At 48.2% G+C, this 19,841-nt stretch overlaps 1 protein-coding gene across 4 annotated transcripts in view; it reads left to right on the top strand.

Annotated features, from left to right (window-relative positions):
* Positions 1-14,905, top strand: part of NRP2 (neuropilin 2) — an 89,330-nt gene extending 74,425 nt beyond the window's left edge. For 2 of the 4 annotated variants that reach the window (XM_036386543.2, XM_036386541.2), the window contains exon 16: positions 422-3,324. In XM_036386543.2, coding sequence (XP_036242436.1) covers positions 422-702 — 281 coding nt within the window. In that variant the 3' untranslated portion in view covers positions 703-3,324. Of the gene's footprint in view, positions 1-421; positions 3,325-10,767; positions 10,837-11,459 lie in introns of those variants that run through there. The other 2 variants (XM_036386539.2, XM_036386540.2) reach the window with 2 other exon arrangements.
* Positions 14,906-19,841: the final 4,936 nt, after the last annotated feature.

Below are 19,841 nucleotides of genomic sequence, written 5' to 3'. Positions count from 1 at the left end.
TGGTAACTTCCTCAGCCATCTGAGATTATGCTTTACTTCCAATTACGAACGTGATGTGTTCTGTCACTACTTGACAACATCTGCCATGTGGAGACAAAATCAGGTGGCTGATCTGGAGATGGCCAAAATAAAGAAAGGGAAAAAACATTCATTGATGCCAAAAATAACAGTAATAATAGTGCATATGGAATTTGTATTGCGTTCCAGGCAGCCTGATTAATTAAAAGGGAAGGGAAAGGCCCTTGAAAATGTGGGCTCAGCAAATGCCAGTCTGTGCCCTCCCCTAGGAGCACGCCCTGTATCTGGAGGCGGCCGTGGGACCTCGTGTTGCTCCGTGCTGTACTCTTGAAAGCATGTGTGTTTCTTTTTGTGCGTCTGCATGCCTCCCACCTAGCAACCCTGTTCTGTGTCTCCTTCCCAGGGGCAACCCTCCTGCCAGGGACCGAGCCCACAGTGGACACGGTGTCAGTGCAGCCCATCCCAGCCTACTGGTATTACGTTATTGCCGCCGGAGGTGCTGTTGTGGTGCTGGTCTCCGTCGCGCTGGCCCTTGTGCTCCACTACCACCGGTTCCGCTATGCGGCCAAGAAGAGTGATCACTCCATCACCTACAAAACCTCCCACTATGCCAACGGGGCCCCTGTGGCCGTGGAGCCCACCCTAACCATAAAACTAGAGCAAGACCCCAGCTTGCGCTGCTGAGAGCCGAACAGGAACGAGAAAGCAAACAAAACACAAAACAGACAGACAGACAGACAGAAACTAAGACTTCAAATACGTTGCCTCAGTTTTGCACTTTTTTCCTTACTTAGCATACGTGTGAACTCTTAGATATCTCCATCCCTTCTCTGTCCCCCAGCCCTCCCCAGATCTTTTACAAACTCTAAACTAATGCTGCATCTTGGATCGCCAGAAGAGACACACCGCCCCTTCACTTCAAAAGTGAACGCTCCCTTTCTATTACTTTTCAAAGATACTTGGGGTGTCAGGTGGGGGTTTATTTTGTTTTGTTGTGTTTGTTTGGGGAGTTGGTTTTTTTTTGTTGTTGGTCGGCTTCTTTGGGTTTTGGGATTTTTTTCTCCTCCCCGTAGGCAACCTGCAAGGGAACCTGATGGTGAGCCTGGAAGCTTGTGTGTGAGGCTCGTGTGCATGTGCTAAACCTGTGTGTGTGAGTGTGCATGGGACTGTGTGTGTCTGACTGACTGAATGTATATTTAGAAACAGCCCCTTTTTAATTTGCTTGTTGTTGCTTCTACTTGCACAGGGAATGCTTTTATTTTTGTTTTTGTTGTTGTTAATTTTCCCTCCTTCCCACCTCCTCTCTGGAAGGTCTGGGACGTGTTTATGGTGAATGCCCTGATTTGTTTACCTGGGGAAGAGAGCAATGCTTTTTTGTTGCCTTATCTAGCTTTGGCTGGGTTTCTTGTTTGATAGTGTTAATGTCTTGGGTGCAAATTGAGAAAAGGCCAGGCTGGACAGTAGGAATGTCCGCCTCAGGTGGCTAGAAGAATCCAGAGAGGTCCATAGACATTCAAAAAGCAAGAGATCTCTCCATTTTATTCTTTCTGCAGCCAACATGAAAACACAGCCATTGTTTGGAAGAGGGAGGGGAAGCCCTCCTCTTCCCCCACCTGCAAGTGAATCTATTTAAAGTTGCCTTATATCAGAGAAGCTCATAATGAATGTTTTGTTTGTATCTGTTAAAGCCAGCCTTAGGGTAACACGTAGACTTCAGCAGGTCTTAGTGGATGCTAAATACTGTAGTTTCTTGAGAATTGAAGGTTTATTTATTTAATAAGTATCCTCACTTTGGGTGCTGATGGTTTTGCTTTTACACAGGGAAGGGGCAGAGGGCTCCTCCTTGTCTTTCTGCTAGAAATGTTCAAGGGAGAAGTATAGTTCCCTTTTCTGGGTTTGATTTTTTTCCTTCTGCCCAATCCATAGCTGCTGAATCATAAAAATTGCCCGTTGACTTTCTAGAATGTCAGTTTTGCGTTTGCTAATGTTCTGCTTCTTAGAGCACCAGTAACATCTAGCAAGCCAAGCCCAGCCAGTGCACCTGGGGGGCCCAGCTATTGCTGCTGCTTTAACTGGGGAGGCAAGGAGGAGCCTCCACATGCCTCTGACTGTTGAATGGCCCAGTGTATTGTAGTGGAAATGCCTTATATAAATTACTGAATGATGACATGCAAAAGTGGTTTGAATTTTTAACCCTAATCTGTTTGCAGGCAAAAAAAGTACCTCCAGTGAGCAAGGTTCTCCATCTTGTTTGTGTCCATCTGTGATGACTGATCAGATTCCCTCCCCCCTTCTAAACTTGCTAGTGCCCATCCCTCCTTTGCCCATTAATATTGCATAAAATGAATCAAGATGAGCAGCTCTGTTAACTTCCCTGCAGTCTTGAGCTGCCTTTTGGTCTGGGAAAAAAAGTAAAAATACAAACTGTGCTGAAGTGGTATTGGCCTCTGTTGCAGCATAGCCCTGTCCCAAGGGGATCTCTGTCAATGGGGGTGTCACTCTATCCCCATCCTTGCCTTAATTTCGTGCAGCCAGTTTCAGTTCCCCGTGCTGGTTTCACAGCAGATTTCAGTGGGATCCTCTCAGCTGCAGCAGCAAGTGTCTGAAACAAGCAAGGAGTGCAGAAAAGCCCAGGGTGATGTGCCATGGTGAGCACATTAGGTATGGTGGGTGCTCATGGCACCTGGGCCTGGCTCCCACAAGGTTTTGGAGAGCAGCAGGGACATGCCTGTCCCACAGGGCCAGAACAGACCCAGGGAGCTCCTGCCACCTGGAAGGCAGTGCCATTGAAAGGTCCCTGGAGAGGAGTTTCCAGGGTAAGAGTGCTTTCAGTGTGAGCCTCCTCATCACACAGCACTGGTGTTGCAGTGCATCTGGTTTGGGATGTGGATTCCTATCCCCCTTGGTCAGCTGCAAATTAAAACAGATGTGAAATACTGGCATGTGCTTACTTTCAAGGCAGCCCAAGCCATGTCAGCAGATGATATTGTCCCGTTTCCAAAGTCAGCTCAGTCTCCCTAGTTCAGACGATTTCACTTTGACCAGGTTCACCCCCACAGACTTAGCAAGTGTGCATTGGTGTGTCAGAGAGGAGAATGTGGCACCCTGTCTTTTAAACCAAAATCACCAAAGACAAAACAGAAGGTCACTTCGATTTTTACTCCCAGTTCTCCCCTGCTCCTTGAGCCCTGACATCCCCAGCAATGCCCAGTTGCCTGTGTGTGAAAAATATCTTGTGGAAATTTGAAATTCTTTGAAGATGTATTGTGTGGAATGTAATAAAATGATGATATTTTTATACAAATATCTGGGGTTTTTCTTTCTTCTTCTTTCTTTGCTAATGACAACGCTGTGGGTTGAAGCAAAGGAGAGTTCCAAAACTCTTTGGAGCATCAGGACTATTCCTTTTAGCCAAGTGGAGCTCCAGTTCCTGCTGCGTGCAGACCCAGCTCCCAGCAGCCCAGATGCTGTGGGCTCCCTGCCTCGCTGCACTCAGGATTGGGTATTAACAGCAGCTTTTAGATCCATTACATTTGTACCAGGCCTTATGGGAGTTTGGGGAGGCTGGACTGACTCTTGGGATTGTTTGGGGATTTCACCAGCATTGCCTAAGTGCTAAATTGCTCAGTGTGATTACACAGAAATTCTCCAGCTGGGGCCCCTGGAGACAGGACATCCGACTTTCCAGGGCCCCTGGGGCTGGCCTGGCTGCCAGCTCAGCTGAGCCACATGCTCCCTCCCTGAGCTCAGCAAAAAATGGGTAAGCCATTAGCAAAATTAATAATGAAAGCAGCAATGCTTTCCTTTCCTCTTCTCTGCAGTCCCTGTTTCTGCGTGTCAGACTGTGCAGGGGACCTGTGCGAGTGTTTGGACAGGTGTAGGTCCCTGCTTTCCCTCCACCTGAGTCCTCCCAACTTGTTACTACAGGGACTTCTGCTGCAGCAGGTCTGCTTTCCATCTTCCCTATGTGCACCCTTCACCCCTTCAGCAGAGTCAGCAGCATCACATTTCATGTGAAATATATTTTGCTGCAAGTTTGAGAGGTTTTTCCTTCCCTCTTTATTTTCCTTCTCTCATATTCTTTACCCTGGCATAAAGCTCAGCTTTGCAACAAAACTTCCTGACTTTACTAGGAATTCAGGCCATCAACAAAAAAATAATTCAAATGTGATCCCTCACACTGGCTATTCAAACACAAGCAAAGCTGAGTACCCATGCTGCTTTTTTGGGAGAGGGCTTTTTTTCCCTGTAATTGTACAGCAAAGCAAATTACACTTGTAATTTGCATTTTGTACACTTCAGCGACTGTTCAAGCAAAATTCAAAACAAATATGCACATGTGAAAAACAGGGAGGGAGAGAGAGTGACTGATGGCTTCCCAACAAGGAAGAAAAAAATTCTGTTAAGTAAACAGACGAAAAGGGAGAAATTGTTCAGGATTAATTATTCCGTACGTGCGCCACAGACAGATTGGCCGGAGAGTTGGGTGCTGCTCAGGCTGCAGCACATCCTAGGGAAGAAAGCAGCTAAAATTAGCATGCTTTGTTTAAGGAAATAAATACAGCTTAGTGTGATTTTGATGCAAACTCTTCTGCCAGTAACTTTAGGCATTTATGTGTCTACTTAAAAAAAAAAGAGGAAAACTTTTTGGGGGAGCAGTGGGGGCTCTGTTTTTCAGGGAACAGCATTGTGTCCTGTGTGCCACGGGGAGGCTTTGGGCGTGGCTCCCTAGTGGTATGTGCTGTGATGGTGTCAATCTTTTTATCTTATCTCTGCAGTTGGTGTTGTGCTGAAGGAGCAGAAGGGGGTCCATGGGCGCTCTCTGTAAGCACTGGGGCAAAGCCAGTGCCTAACAGTGATGTGAGAGAGGGAGCACTGACCTGGCAAAGCAAAGGGTGCCGTGGGAAAGGCGCTGCTGTGCCTTGGCAATGTCAGCGTGCCTGAGATGGCTGATCGGGCAGGAGCAGGCTGCAGAGCTCAGTCACCAGCCGCAGTTGGGTCAGCCTCCTGCCAGGGCAGGCACCTGCAGGATGGCACTTGGCACAGGGTGCCCAGAGCTGCTTGTCCCCGGGCTGTGGGGGTGAAGTTGGCTTTTCCTGGCCTGGTGGAAACGCCTCTGGTGCCACGTGCAAGGGAACAAGGTAGAAACCAGGCTGTGTGTGGGGCTGTGTTTGGATTTTTGTCCCTCTAGAAACCCTGTGAAAACCTGCTGACTTTACCAGGGCCAGCGCCCACCTAGCCCGTGTCAGGGGCAGAGTGAGGCGTGCAGACAGCAGGCGAGGCCCCGAGGCGAGCTTGGACAGCCGCTTGGCTTTCTGCCACAGCTCCTCCATCAGAGGCTTTGGCGGCTCTGAGCAGAAACTGCAGGCGTGACTGCCAGTTTGAGGCATCGTGTTGTTAGCCACTGCACTGTAAAAACAAACAGCAACAACGGGGAGGGTGATAAACATACCAGGATGCCACAGGGCTGCCAGCTTCTCCCCCAGCTCCGTGGCAGCGGGGGCCAGTGCCGCCCTTCGCCGAGGAGCCGCTCGGTTTGGGGTAGGTGAGCTCAGCACAGAGTGCAGAACCTGCATGGCAGCTCCTTACCTGGGTTCTCCAGAGCTGAGAGGGGGAGAGGAGAGGATTACACTGTGTAATGCCACAGTCATGCTGTACACACACATGCCACCACCACTGTTTCCTTGGCCCAGTGCCGCTGCTGAGGGGAGGTGCAAAAGCAGGGCTGGAGAAGGGGTCAGGCTGCAATGGGGGATGTGTCTGCTGCAGGGAGGGTTGGCAGGGTACTCATTTTGGGTAGCCACCTTGGCCACCTGCTGTGCGTTCAGCAGGGCCAGGTGCCACATGTTGGAGGGCAGCACCACGGCTGGAAATAGCTGCCTGCTCATGGCCACCTCCACACCAAACACCCAGCCTGGCTTCAGGTCTCCAGGTGCTTTTGGTGGGGGGGTCTTCAGCTGCCCAGCCATACTTTCCCACCTTATCTTCATATGGGAAGCCCAAGGATTGCAAGAGATCATCCATGCCCCTCAGTTTGACAATGGTTTTGTGGTGGTCTGAGGTGTGCACAGTTGGCTGCCACCAGGGCAGCCCCAAGGCAATCTGAGAATAAGGTCCAGCAGTTCCTGCACTGCAGAGGGAGGCCAAGCCAGGGAGTGGCAGCTTGTTTGCTTTCTTTGATGCTCAACTGTAGCCAAAGCACTGTTTTAATTTGAAATTTGGCAGGGATTTATCCCTTCTGTAAACTAAAGTAGTCCTGTGTTTCTGGAGGAGTGGGAAAGAGAGAAGTGAGGTGGATTTTCAGCTGGAAATAGAGCAATGGGGGATTGAGAGGGAGTGTTTCTGCTTGGAGCCTGTGCTGCTGCTGTGAGCAGTGCCTCTCCATTTGCCGAGGGTGGGAGGTGCCCCCAGCCCCGGGGCTCCCAGCCAGAGGAGCAGCGCTGCGCTGCGCCAAGCAGAGCGGTGTCAAGGCGAGGCCACGGCGGCTGCTCCGCCGTGTCAAAACAAAGTGATGTGTGTTGGAGTCACACTATTGCTGTGGAGAGAAAAGGACTGGGAATGAGCAAAGAGAGAAAAGCAAGGATGAGAGCAGAGCCGGGGCTCTGCCTCGTTATGCCAAGACTGGGAAATGTCAATTTCTGACCCCGTTTTCCTAGCTTTGGCTGCATTTAATGTTTCAGACCCTCACGGGCACTTGTTTGGCAGCAGAGCAGCAGTGTACCTCCTACGCTCCCTTCACTGGGCAGCATAGCACTGGCCAAGAGGGATGTTGTAGCAGCAGGAGAGAGGGGTGAGCGTGTAGCTGGCTGCCCTCGAGTCCTTTCCACAGTGGGGAAACAACCATGTGCTGCTTATTTCCCCAAAACCAGCAATTTGTTTTTCTTCCTCCTACACACTCTGCTTTTTTTGTCCCATCAGGCACAGCCACAGATATTAGTGGGAATGAAAGACTGTAAGGAGCAGAGCTCACAAAGCACCCATCCCCTGGTGCATGGCTTTCAGCCCCAGAGCTTGTGGACCCCTACAGAAAGTGGGGAGCAGGAGCACAGGGATGGTGGGAGTGCATCCTGCGTGCTCTCCAGGCCAGGCTATCCTGTGCCAGAGTGGCTCTAGGCAGGCAATAAAAAGATCTGGAAATTACTGCAAGTTTGATATATTGTTTGGGAAAGGCACCTCCTGCTGAGAGGCTCATTTTGTTCAGCCAGAAAGACTCCAAGAGACACCACAGATAATCTGCAAATGCCTGTGTGCAGAGAGAGATGCCAGGTGATAGAGCTCTGCCCCAGGGTGATTGAGCTCCCCTCAGTGACCTGGCAGGAGGCAGCACCTGGTGCCTGGACATAAACCAGACAAAGTCAGGCTGGAAAGAAACAGCAATTTTTTTTCTTGACAGTTGTCATTTGCCTTGGAAGAATGTGTCCGGGTTCCAGCAATCAGGGCTGGGTGTTCTCTCCAAAGCAATAGTTCTTGGCTTGGCCTGGGGGTCTGTGCCAGAGGTGGTGCTGCTGCTGGTAAGCCCGTGCAGGAGGGCTGGCATTGAGCACCTGTGTGGTGGGAAGTACGTGCCATGAGACATGGTGAGCTCAGCTTTGGAGAGGTGAGCTGCCTTGGGCAGGTTTGGAGAGCTTTCCTGCCATGGGCATGTGTATATGTCTGTGTGGGACACCAGAGAACCTTGTCTGCTCTCCTGCCCCTGTCATCCACCCTGGCACAATCCCTCCCACTCCTGCTACTATTTTAAAACAGATGTACACTGAAATTCTTTAATCTCTATATAAATACTAATTCTCTCCTGCTCTCCCTCCATGTGAGTTCATACAAACATGGTATTAAATCAGCCCTTGTCTGATTAGAATTTTATCTTTCTTTTTCCAGGTCCCATAAATTAGCCTTTTAGCTGGCAGTGCTCTCAGATCCAACAGATAACAGCCTTTCTTGGCATCTGGCTGTTTCCAAAATCATTGCTAATATCATCTTTTGGCCAGGACTGGCTATGTGCTCACAGCTATCATTTGGCACATGGGCTTTAAAAATGGCCTTTCACTCAGGAGAAATCATTCCTCATATTTAATTACAGTTTCCCCCTAACTTTCTTGACTACCTTTCTCCAGAATACTTTTCCCTTTTAAAATGCAAGGTAAGTTGTGCCTGAAATCTGCCCTTTAAGGAAGCAGCTTTCCACAACACAGATTGATGTATGTTTCTCCCATTCTGCCCACCAGCTTGCAGGGCTTTTCTGGGGACCACTTTCTAAGGGAGTTGCCTTCTGTGGCCTGCTCCAGTTGTCAATGTATTGCTGGGACTTGTCCCAAAGGAGGCTAACTGATGACAAACAGCAGGCTAGATTCTGTGACAGGCTATATTCTAAATCATCTCCACTAGGAACTGAACTGAGACCACCAGCTTCAATTCCCACAGACTCCCACACAGCCTGAGCTGATTCAGTTAATGACTCGAGAAGCCCCAGTATGGAAAAAGAAACGTCGAATTACATTTTTCTAAAGCTTTCCGGAGGGTGTAGAGCCCTGCATGATAACATACAATCAAATAGCAGTGAAATGGCATGTGGGGAACAGAAGAATGAGGGCCTGAGGAGGAAGGAAAGTAGGCAAGTAGGAAGATATCATTTAAGCAGGACTAAAGAGTTGTATTAGCATGGGGAATTGAGCAAATCACTAGAAGAGTAAACAGATTCTAGGCTGGGCTTTTTGTATAAATGTTCTCTCTTTTCAAGTTTTCCCAGTGCTCCTTCCTTTCAGGCTGGAAGAACTGGTGTTCTTTTGAAAGTGTTGATTAACCAATACTTTTTTATTTCTGGCTTTTCCCTCAAGGCTACCCTGGGAAATTACAAAAGGATCAAATTGCTAGCTTGTTCTCACACAAAATTTAGAGCAGCTACAATATGGAATGTCAAATGACTTCCAAGAGCCTTTCTCCACACATGGACTCCTTGGGCAGACTGTCATCTAATTTTGACCTTTGCTCATACAGTTTTGAGCAACAAACAGTTTCTGTAGGGTTGTGTGGGTGACCCGGATGGCAAATCTCACTGCTTGTCTTCCAGTGGGTGACTAGCAGCTCAGACGTCTCCACGTGTGAAATGCTTTGCAAGTTATTTTTCCACATGTTTGGATCTAAATGTTTGCAAGAGGCCCTCAGGCAGTTCTCCCAGCCCTAAGATGTTGCCATCTGGGCCTGTCAGTTCGAGAACTGTTGAGAAATCATGTGAACTCACCGCTAAAGTGAGGATTTACAGAAAGCAGTGTGCACCTGTGTTTCTTCGACAAGGTACCAGCAGCCTTGAGTCAGCTTAACTGACTCACTCGATGCAGAACTCATCGGCAGGAGGGGCAGGTGTTGGGCTGTGAGCCTTCCTGTTGCCAGGTTCACTTGCAAATTCAAAAAAATCCCTTCATTCTTTGGGTGCAGATACAATTCTGCCTGAGGAATGAGAAGGTGTCATTATCCCAGCAGAGGTCAGGTGGTGTTGGGCCAGCATGGATTTCAGCAGAGACCTGCTCTGGAAGTGAACCTTGACATGTCCCTGGCATGCATTGCCTGACACATTGTCTGGGATAGCAAAAAAGTGTATTTGACAATTCAGGAGGCCTTTTCAAGTCCTAAATATCCATGCAAATATGCAGAAATGTTCTTTTATAAGGTTTTGAGTAATTTCTTTGCATGTGGCTTTTTAGGTACAAGTTACAGTCTTTAGTTTTGGTTATTTGTAAGTAACCTCTTTAAACTCTTCTTGCCATTTTGGCACAAGGCATAAAGTAATCTTGGTTCCAATCACAACTACTTCCAAGGTGTGACTTCTAGCGCTTTCTAGTCCCTGATTTTTTGCATTCCTGATCATTTCAAGACACCTTCTCAGTTGAGTACCCCAAGTTACAGTCAGCTTTGAAAACTCTTCACAGATTGAAATGAAAAGACATTTTCTTTTGGAAAAGTGGAAAAGAGCCATGGTAACTGTACGCAGAGAAAATTATAGGAAGACTGCACAGGAAAATAACTTACTTCTGCTCAGATTATAATATGTGCATTTGGTTGCTAGTCCTTGGTCTGTGCTGAACAATAGAAAGAGATGTCACCACTAAAAGGAATTTGGATCAGGGAAATGTTAACATAAGGGCCTAGATATGACCATTTGCCTCTCTCTCCCTTTCAACCAGCTTTTGTATTAAAACATATAATGAAGACACATAAATTCCTCAAATTACTGTGAATTTATCTGAAACCCAAAGAGGAACTGGGTCATTGAAGCTCTATATCCAGTCAGACATATGGGAAAATATGAAAAGTAGAGTGTGTGCTAAATGGATCCAGCATTAGCAGCAAGTAATGACAGGCACTAAGATCCTACTCAAAGGTGTAAGGGTAATACCCATGAGCATGTTAATAGTGAATTATGGCCATTATGGAGGCACCAATGACAATATTTTAGTGCTATTCAAGGTGTCTGATTTCTTTGCTTTTTGCTCACTCTCTTTTCTTCTTAAAAGCTGGTGACCTGGTGGTTATGAAATGTGACATAGTGTGAAGATCCTCTTCTCTCAAGTGTGCAAGAGTCTTCATTGACTTTGGCCAAGGGAAGATAATGAGTTCCTACTCCTTCCACAAGGAAGAGCCTTGTAGTAGTTTAACAATTACTTTCTTCTGGCTGGTCTCACAGTCCAGTGAGCAGTGACAATGATGCTGCCAGAAGGCCTCTTTTAACAAACAGTGCTTCCCATTTTGTTGTTCTAGTGAACTTCCCGAGAATGGAGGATGAATTCCCAAGCTCTGAGCAAGACTTTGAAGACAACGACGATCCAGGTTGGTATGCAAATGGACATGGACATTGTCCATGTGCATGTGGACAATTCATCTATGACAGCCTGTGTTTCAGTATCAGATGCTCAGATTACTCACAAATCTCAACTTTAGTGCTGTTAGGAGCTAGAACACACTTGAGAACATACATTGAAGTGATGGCTTAGCATTCAAAGGCATTGGTTTTCTTTTCCTGTTTTCCAACAGCCAGCAACCTTGCGAAGTCAATGTATTGTATTTGTGTTAGGACAAGTGAAACTGATCTTTTAAGCATTAATTGCTGCTTGCATGGCATTTTGACTTGTAAATCAAGAAAATTAAGTCTGAGACCTGTGACAGATTGATTTGAACCTAGTGGCACTGGAAGGTCCAGAGTTTTGGTGGGTTAGAATGCTTGTACACTATGTCAATAGTCTGATGTCTAAAAGTGAATCAGGGTGTCAAACTTTCTTGCCAGTTTGGTGCTTCACATGATTTCTAGACCTGGGTTAGTGAATCCTGTTGAGATAATCCCCTATATATACTTTAACTCTTGTAAAGCCATCACAGCTCCAAGTAAGAAATGTAAAAAGGTGAGGGGGAAGTAAAAAGTGATCCCTGGATAATAAGTGCCCGTTCCACTGCAGATTACTTTGGATCGGATAGGAACGACACACTGTTCTCTACTAACTCTCCAGGAACCGGGAAGCTGGACAAAGAGAAAAGCTGGCTGTACACCCTGGATCCCATCCTGGTGACCATCATAGCAATGAGCTCCCTGGGTGTCCTCCTTGGGGCCATCTGCGCGGGTCTGCTCCTCTACTGCACGTGCTCGTACGCCGGGCTGTCCTCGCGGAGCTCCACCACGCTGGAGAACTACAACTTCGAACTGTATGATGGCATCAAGCACAAGGTGAAGATGAACCACCAGAAGTGCTGCTCGGAGGCCTGATGGGTGCCTGGGGATCACCCTTGGCGTTGTGCCCGGTGAGGTGGGCTGGCAGAGGGGTACTTTTGTACTGTTTTGCCATTTTCTATGGGAACTGAATGCCATAACAGGGAATGAGGGGAGCAGGAGTGGGGAGAGGCACTGCTCCTGCCACCAGATCTTGCTGCTGGGTCACACTCCACCAGGACCGAGTGGCTTTCCTGCAAACCAGACTGTGCTGGGCGAGGGGGGACTGAGCCCCTTGTTTGTTTGTTCATCTTCATATTCTGCTGATGTGAGTGGCTGGGATGTGGTAAGGGAGCCTGGTTTACCTTTTGGATGTGAGAAACTAAATGTTGGTTGTTATTTCCCACCTCCTTTCTCTGGTAAGTTGCTGAGAAGGCTGAGGGATTTCTTTAGAAATAACACACACACACACACGGAGCCCCTGTCCATTTTAGACTCCGTCCAGATATCATTGTAGGGATTTGTGCACTTCACACTAAGAACAGGAAGCTGCAGTTTGCGGTCCTGAAAATGGAAGCATGTTGTTACCTTCGACTTTCCTTCTCCTGGTAGCAGGGGAAAGGTGGGATACTGGCTTTACTGTCAACAGTAACAACAGTGCTTTCTGAAATCATTAAGAAAGAAAATAGAAGGGAAACCCTATGTGTAGAAGCACCTCTTTGAGAAAAGCTGAAGAGCCTTAAAGTGATTTGTGAATAAGAGCCATTTATTAAATCCATATCTTTGATTGCAACAGCAGAGGCCTTCATCAGGAAGGCCTTTATTTGAATCTCCCATCCCTCTTGAGCCTGCCATTTAATTTTTGCTATAATGAGAAAATTGCAGCAAAGGAAAGATAGAGCCTGTCGGGTTGGTGGCGCTTAGGCAATGGCTTTGGGAAGGGGGCTTCATTTGGGGTTTGGCTTGAGGTACAGTGCTGAGGCCTCTCCAAAGTGCCAGGAAGGGAAAATGAACTGGGAAGGAGGCTGGAGCCATGCCCACAGCCCTGGGAAGCCTGGCCATGGTGCCCACTGGCACCCCCTCACCTTCCTGATGCTCCCCTTGTCCCTGGAGCTGGGGGGTGTGAGCTGGTGCCATCAGCACTGCTGGACCAAACAGCTGCCACCACATCCCCTTTGGAGCAAAGCTGCGCTGCTCCTGATTAGTAGCAAAACCCCCAAGTTCTATCTGTGAGCTGTTTGGTTGTTTTTTTTACTTTGAACAAGTGCCTTAGAAGTATTTTTCCTCCAGCTGATGATCAGTGCTGTAGCAAATAGCAAGTGAGGCCTTCATCCTTCCCCACAAAATGCTCTTCTTCACCACTCTCTGCTGGTTAGACCCCAGCAGAAATCTGGTCCTTCTACTTTCAAATGGTCTGGCTACTTTGTGTGGCAGCTGGTACCTCTCCTCTTACCACTGTGCTGTGGGACAGGAGTGTTATGAAAATAACTGAATGGAGAAAAAAAGAGTTGAAATGCTGAACCCCAAAGCAATGCCTTCATTTCCAGTTCAGTACAGGTGGATCACCTCTATCAGCTTGCACATAGATAAATTAGAAACCTTTCTGTCATACTGGGTTTGCTTTTCCAGGGGGCTCTTTGGTAATACCTGGCATGTCCTGGTTTTTACATTTTACCTGGCAAGTAGTTTGGGGTGGGGATGGCATCATTTTCCTCACCAACTGCTATTGACAAAGATGTGATGTGTTGTGAAGCCCAGTTTGCCCAGGCCCACAAACACATCGTGCAGGAGCCCAGGTGTTTGGGGACACAAGCAACATTTGGAGAGGAGATGAGCATGGACACATGAGCAGTGCCACAGCTACTCCTTGGCACTGTGGGAATAGGAACATTTGACTACTGTTTCATGAAGAGCTCCCTCGGACAATAAGATTTTAGGGAAAAAACCCCTTCTCTGCTGTGAGAAAGGTGCACATGTGCTGGGGGAGCAGGCAGAGCAGCTGCGTCATCGGCACCTCTGCGGTCGGTGTACACACGCGGAGATGCGCACACAAAGCCTCCATTTCTCTAATTCACACTGTGCACCCGACAAAAACAGCAGTAAATGTGTCTCTGATTCTCCTTTCGAATCACCTTATTTCCTTTGGCGTTTTTCACAGACAAATTCCACAGGGGTGTTATTTTACTGTACAAAAGAAACAGAGGCAGTGAGAGGAAATGTACCAGACCATTTCAAAGCTGGATTGCTGCTGCTCAATGATTTCATTCCCTTCAAATCACCAGAGAGGGGAAGGATGAATGGAAAAGGACCATACAGTAGAAAAGCCAACTTAGGCAAACAATAGGTGAAAATATATAATTAAAAAGGTGATGTTATGGTGTCTAGTAGGCGTACAGAGAGAAGAGTTCATATATAGATATATTCAGAAATAGTGTGTTTGCACACGCACGTGAATTCTCTGTATGTATCGTGTATGTGACTTATTCTGTGGGACTGACTCGTGTTAATGTATCTCTTGATCTGGGGCAGGGGAGTACTGCTGACCTTGGCACTAAGGTGGCACGGGCCCAGCCCATGTGTCCCGCTGGCCCCTGGCAGCTGGGGCAGGGCCCACGTGTGAGCTCGCCAGGCGAGAGAAGGCCGATCATGCTGCACAGCCAATACCTCACTTACCTCTGCCGGGTGCTTTACTGTTCTATGGAAAACTGTGTTTGATTGTAACTTCAACAGGGAGGGGGGGAAAGGTCATTGGTGCATTCAATTCATTGCATCCTCCTCTGCAAATAGATTAGGTTTGCTGATTGCAATTCCCTCTGTGAACTTCAGAAAATAAAAAGAAAATCGGCATTAATGCCTGTGCTTAAATGGGCTGTTGCCTCCACACGCTTCCCACGGCAGGACATGTTGCTAATGGGCAGGCTGTAGTTCTGGGTGACTTCATTTTGTGGGAAGGTGCTGGAGGTGAGCATGGGAATTAAACCATTAAGAAATTATATGCAGAAATGGAAATTCTCCAAGGTTTGCAGTTCAAGGTATTTGACCATTTACTGGCTGAGCCAGGACTTACGGACTTAAAGAGCTTTTACTGTGATTCTTTGGTGTAACAAACAAAACAAAACAAAAAATAAAACTGTGTTTATATGATTTGTATAAAAACCTTTTAAAATTACTATTTAATAAACATTATGGTAGAGATTATGTTTCAGTGGCTTGTTTATTCATGAAAGAGCAGCAACAAGGAAACCAAACTGAAGAGGGCTGTGGGTAGCAGAGGCCCCAGCAGAATGAGGTGCAACTTGAGACACGCAGGACCATGCCCACTGCTCTCCTTTGCTGTGCACAGCTTGTCCCTTTGGATTACCCCAGGCTGTGTGGCACACCAAGGTTACATGGGGTTTTAACACAGATCCATTGCACACACACAGCATCTCCTGTCAGAGCTGGGGATGGCTGGAAGCTGCTCTGGCCCAAAAGCAGCATCTGAGAGCAAACCCCAAAGTGGATACAGGTCCTTTCCTATCACCCTGTGCCACGGCCTAATGCTGCCAGTGATCCCAGAGAGGATCACTCTTACCAGTGCAGTTTTAGGCTAAAAATAATTTAGAAAAATTACTTAGAACTAAAGTGCACTGGTGGGGGCCAGCCTGTCACAGTTTCTCTACCTCAGGGTACAGGTGCTGTTATCCCAGCATGTCCCTGTCCTGATTCTACGAACCTGCTAAAGTGGGCAGTGATGGGATGGGGTGGTGTTCTGCAGTTCAGCTTCAGCCCTGTTCATCACAAAGACAGTGAGGACTCCTGGCAAATCCCAACGCCAAATCTTGCTCCACATACTTGTCTTTGCCACCCTACCTCTGCTCTGTCACACTGCCCTGGTGGCAACCCAGGCCTAGGGAAGCCTCGTGTCTCACAGGGGTCCTGGTACCCTGTAGCAGGCAGCCAGGAGCCACTGCAGGGCTGCAGAAAGGAGAAGCTGTGGGGCTGAACCTACAGCCTGGAAACTCTTGTTTATTTATGGGCACCCTGACAAATAAGAGCCAATCCATCAAGCTCTGAGCACCTTGAGAGCAAATGAAATTTTGCTGCCATCTCCAACACGGTGACCCCCTCCCAAAGCGTTTGTGTTAAAGAGGGTCTTTAAGTGATGAAGGGTGGCTGGCAGCTTAGATGAAGATGACAGTGTAGCTGCAACCTTGACAGCTCTCCTCTCACCTAGGAATAAAGAACTGATGTGCAGATTGATACCTGGGGGAGAGGCTGTCAGGGAGCAGGACGGAGACGGCAGATAAGCGACTCAATCAGTGTCAGAGCTGTCCTGCCGTAACACCGCCTGTAAATCACTGCAGTGAGAGGGAGCTAACGCAGGCAGCAGAGAGCAGGCAATAGAAACACGGCCCACAAAGCAGATGTGTGCTCTGGCTGAGGTTAGAAGCCTGTGAGCTGGGCTGAAGCTGCTGCCTGGGCACCAAGGGGAGGCAGGTACCCACTTCAGGAAATTTAAATCTTCAGGCGTTTTTTTTCCTGCACAAGCCGGGATTGCACATGGACGGGGCTGCTGCGGAGCCGGCAGGATGGGGTGGGACCTGGAGTGCCCCGGTGCATTGGCCATGCACACAAAGGTACCCACTGCAAGCAGAGGTCAGACTGTGGGGAGCCATGGGGGGTGTTTCACATGGCACAAGAGTAATCAGGGGCTGATTCAGGCTAATGAAATCTATTTCATCATTCTTGGGCTGCTCCAAGATGGGGATCCAGCCACTCCTGCACATCCTCTACAGCTGATTGCAATCGTGTGTGCACCCTTGCTGTTTCTCTTGCCCCTTCTTCTTTCAAATATTCCTTTTCTTTTGGATTTAATGGGAAATCTTTTCAAATAATTACTTGCTCTCTGGACAGCTGGGGGCTTGGCAGTAAGGGGAGCCATGGGGCCGAGCTAATGAGTGGATTCGTAATTAATTAATTGCAGGCAGGTGCAAGTAGAGCCTCCCGTTGCCTCACTCTCTTCTGTCTCTCCGAAGAACGCCTCTGTCTCCTGGAGCCTGGCACTATCACCAGCCATCCTACAGGACTGAGCAAAGCCTGGTGCCAGCTTTGCTGTGGACAATGACTTTGACAGGCTAACTCAGGGAGGCTGGTGCTCCACCTCCTCCCTGAAGGGACCACAGGGAGCCTGTCCATTGCCTCCATAATTACCAGGCCCCCTGAACCCTGATGACAAACACCCATAAAGTCACATTCTCTCCATTGGGAAGCTTCAGTGGCCCCTTCCCATGAAAGTTGGATGGCTCTGTTCAATAGCTGCACTGAAATAATAGTTCACTTCTTCCCCCTTTACACCCCAAATGGACAAACCCACCTGGCCACAAGAGGTATTGGTGAACCCCCAGGTGCTGACTCCTGGTGAGCTGAGCACTGGGAACCTGACTGCAGCCAGTGCCACCACTGCTGTGTCCTTTCAGCCTTACTGTGGCCGCTCAGCAGAGCCCTGTGGTGTAAATACAGAGGGTGACACTGAGTTTTGGTCTGTAAGCATCTGTAGCAAAATTTGCATTGAATTCAATAGGTCCATGTTGTCACTCACACTGATCAGGTAGGACTAGGCTTTCCTATCAACTCCTGTTACATGCAGTGACCCATTTGAGGCAACAAACTCACCGTGTCTAAAGCAGTTTAATGGGAAAATAACTAATCCTGAATGTGTTGAGAGGGAATGACTCCTCTCTCAGCTCCTGTGTCATAACTCAGTTGCACTACTAATATCCAAAATGGAAAGCACTGCATTAAACACTCAGCAGCTCTGCCCCCGCCTCGGCCCGGGTGCCAAAAATCAAGGGAAGAAATACAGCTCTGCTTCCCTGTGCTGCAGCAGTGGCTGGAGGGCTGCAGGGTGAGCCAGCCCATGCTGGTGGCTCACGACTCTTTGCTGCAATAGATTTTGCTAACATTTCCTTGGTTAAATGTTTACAAACCTGGAGGAAATAGCTGTCCCAGATGTTGCTGATAATTTCCTATCAGGTCCCTCCTGGCACAGTGCAGGGCTGCTTTGTCACCCTTTGGATCAGCTGCCAATCTCATGCTTAATAACAGACTTGATTTCTCTACAAAAACTGCCCAAATTTCTAGCAGTGTTTTTGCCCTCCTGGTCTCTGGGGTTTACACAGAGTAGCTCTGCCCTGGCTCCCAGCCCAGCTCTCTGTGCAGCTCTGGAAGCAGAGTGGCTTCAGCAGAGGCACAGGACACCTCGGTGATGGGCTGTGTTGAGCAACACAGCCGTTGCCAAATGCATTTCAACCTCATATTTTAAGAAGACATTCAATGCGCTTACCAAGGCTGGGGAGCCTTTTACACCACAGCAATAATCCAGCACTCGGCCATGAAATCCTGAGCAGAGTGTCACATCCATCCCTTTCAGCAGAGAAGTTTTATTAACTTAGGGTGTGAAAAGTTTTGGAGAGCAAAAGTCTCTCTTCCCTCTGAGAGAAATAAGGATGATTTAAGTAGTCTGGGTGCATTTGAGATGGAGAGTGAGTCCCCCAGCTGACACATCAGAGGGAAAAACTGTAAGCCGAGGCTGCATTTATTAAAGAAGGAAGCTGAGGCTGTGCAAAGCCAACCTTTCTAAGCACTCCACGAGAGCATTTTAATAAAAAGCACAACAAGCCCACAACAAATCATGTCTTGAAAGAAAAAAAAAAAAAAAGTCAATTCCTGTCAAGGTTTGAAGAATCGTTTGAGCTTAAGGAAAAGCGAATTCCTGCTCCGCTCCCCTCCCCTGCCCTCCTCTCCCGTGCGCGGAGCAAAGCCCTGGCAAACGCCGCCTGTGACACACCGCAAATCACGGCCGGGAGCGGGGGGGCGCCCCGAACCTCCGCGGGAAGGCCCGCAGAAGGATTGAAGCTTAGAGAAAATGGAATTTATAGTCAAAGCATTAAAATATTAAAGGGCCTTAAAGAAGAGCCATGAATCTGATTTCGGAGGGGGGTGGGACACAAGTCTGTCATCAGGCAGAGACAAACGGCTGCTGGACTTGACAACTCACATAAATCTGGTGGAGGAGAAGAAATAAAGCCCAATCAGACCCCCCCCCAAAAAAAAAAAAAAAAAAAGGTGATGAAAAGATTTTAGGGCATGAAGTGTGAAAAGGAGAGGGAAAGCTAAAAAAGATAAGGAGTTGAAAGCAGAAGAGTGATTATAAAAATAGCAGCAGAAGTACTGATGGAGGTAGAGGAGAGAAATTATTTAGAATGGCCAGAAATGCCCTGGTGGCATAGGTATTTTTGACAATCTTGCCCAATACTGCATGATTTTCTTTCACAGCAAGAATTTCTTGGGATGGCTTGAACAGCTCAGGTCTTATCAGACAGGAGGAGGAGGAGGAGGAGCAGCCCTGCACTCCACGCAGAACAGCAGCTCTGAGCCCCCGGCAAAGAGGGGTGGGCACAGGCAGCCCCATATGGCCCCAGGGTCTCTGGGAGTGAAACCCCTCCATTTCCAGAGGCAGAGCAGCACTCACCAGGCTAATCCTCACATCCTGCCCCCCACAAGCAGCAAACCCCATTCCTGAACTGGAGATTTTTTCCCCTGGGATGTGTCTCCAGGCTGATCTCGAGAGCCATGGTCATTGCATGGGGCCAGGCTGTGGATGGTCTATTGTGCAAGAAGCCAGCCAGCGGGATGAGCCTGCCCAGCCCCACACCCTTCATCACACCTCACTGGGGACCCCTCCAGGGGGGTCTCCCCCCGAGGCAGCCATGCCCCACTGAGAGTGGGACAGCTGGGAATCAGCCCCTCAGCGCCTCAGGGGCTGCTGCCACACTGTGTGAGGAGAGACCGCAAATCCAGCCAGGATCCACAGCCAGGACCCGCTGTAAGTTGGGAAACAGTGTGCACTGAGGACTGGATTTATGAAATGCTGTCTGTAAGCCAGCCCTCCCTCCGAAACACTAAACAAAAAACAACATTCAGATACATTTCGGAGGAAAACACAAAGCATCTGGTTCCCTTCGCTGGTGTACATAGCAAGAGAAAAGTTGGCAGTACATTTGCTTACCATAAAAGAGAGAGCTATGCAAAAAAAAAGCCACATTAGAGTAACGTTGCCCAAAACAGAGTTAAATGTCTGCCTTGTTTTGAA

This window comes from Molothrus ater, chromosome 7 (assembly GCF_012460135.2).
Source record: "Molothrus ater isolate BHLD 08-10-18 breed brown headed cowbird chromosome 7, BPBGC_Mater_1.1, whole genome shotgun sequence".
Taxonomy (NCBI): domain Eukaryota; kingdom Metazoa; phylum Chordata; class Aves; order Passeriformes; family Icteridae; genus Molothrus; species Molothrus ater.
Note: the sequence above shows the minus strand (reverse complement) of the source record. Positions and strands in the feature narration are given on the sequence as shown.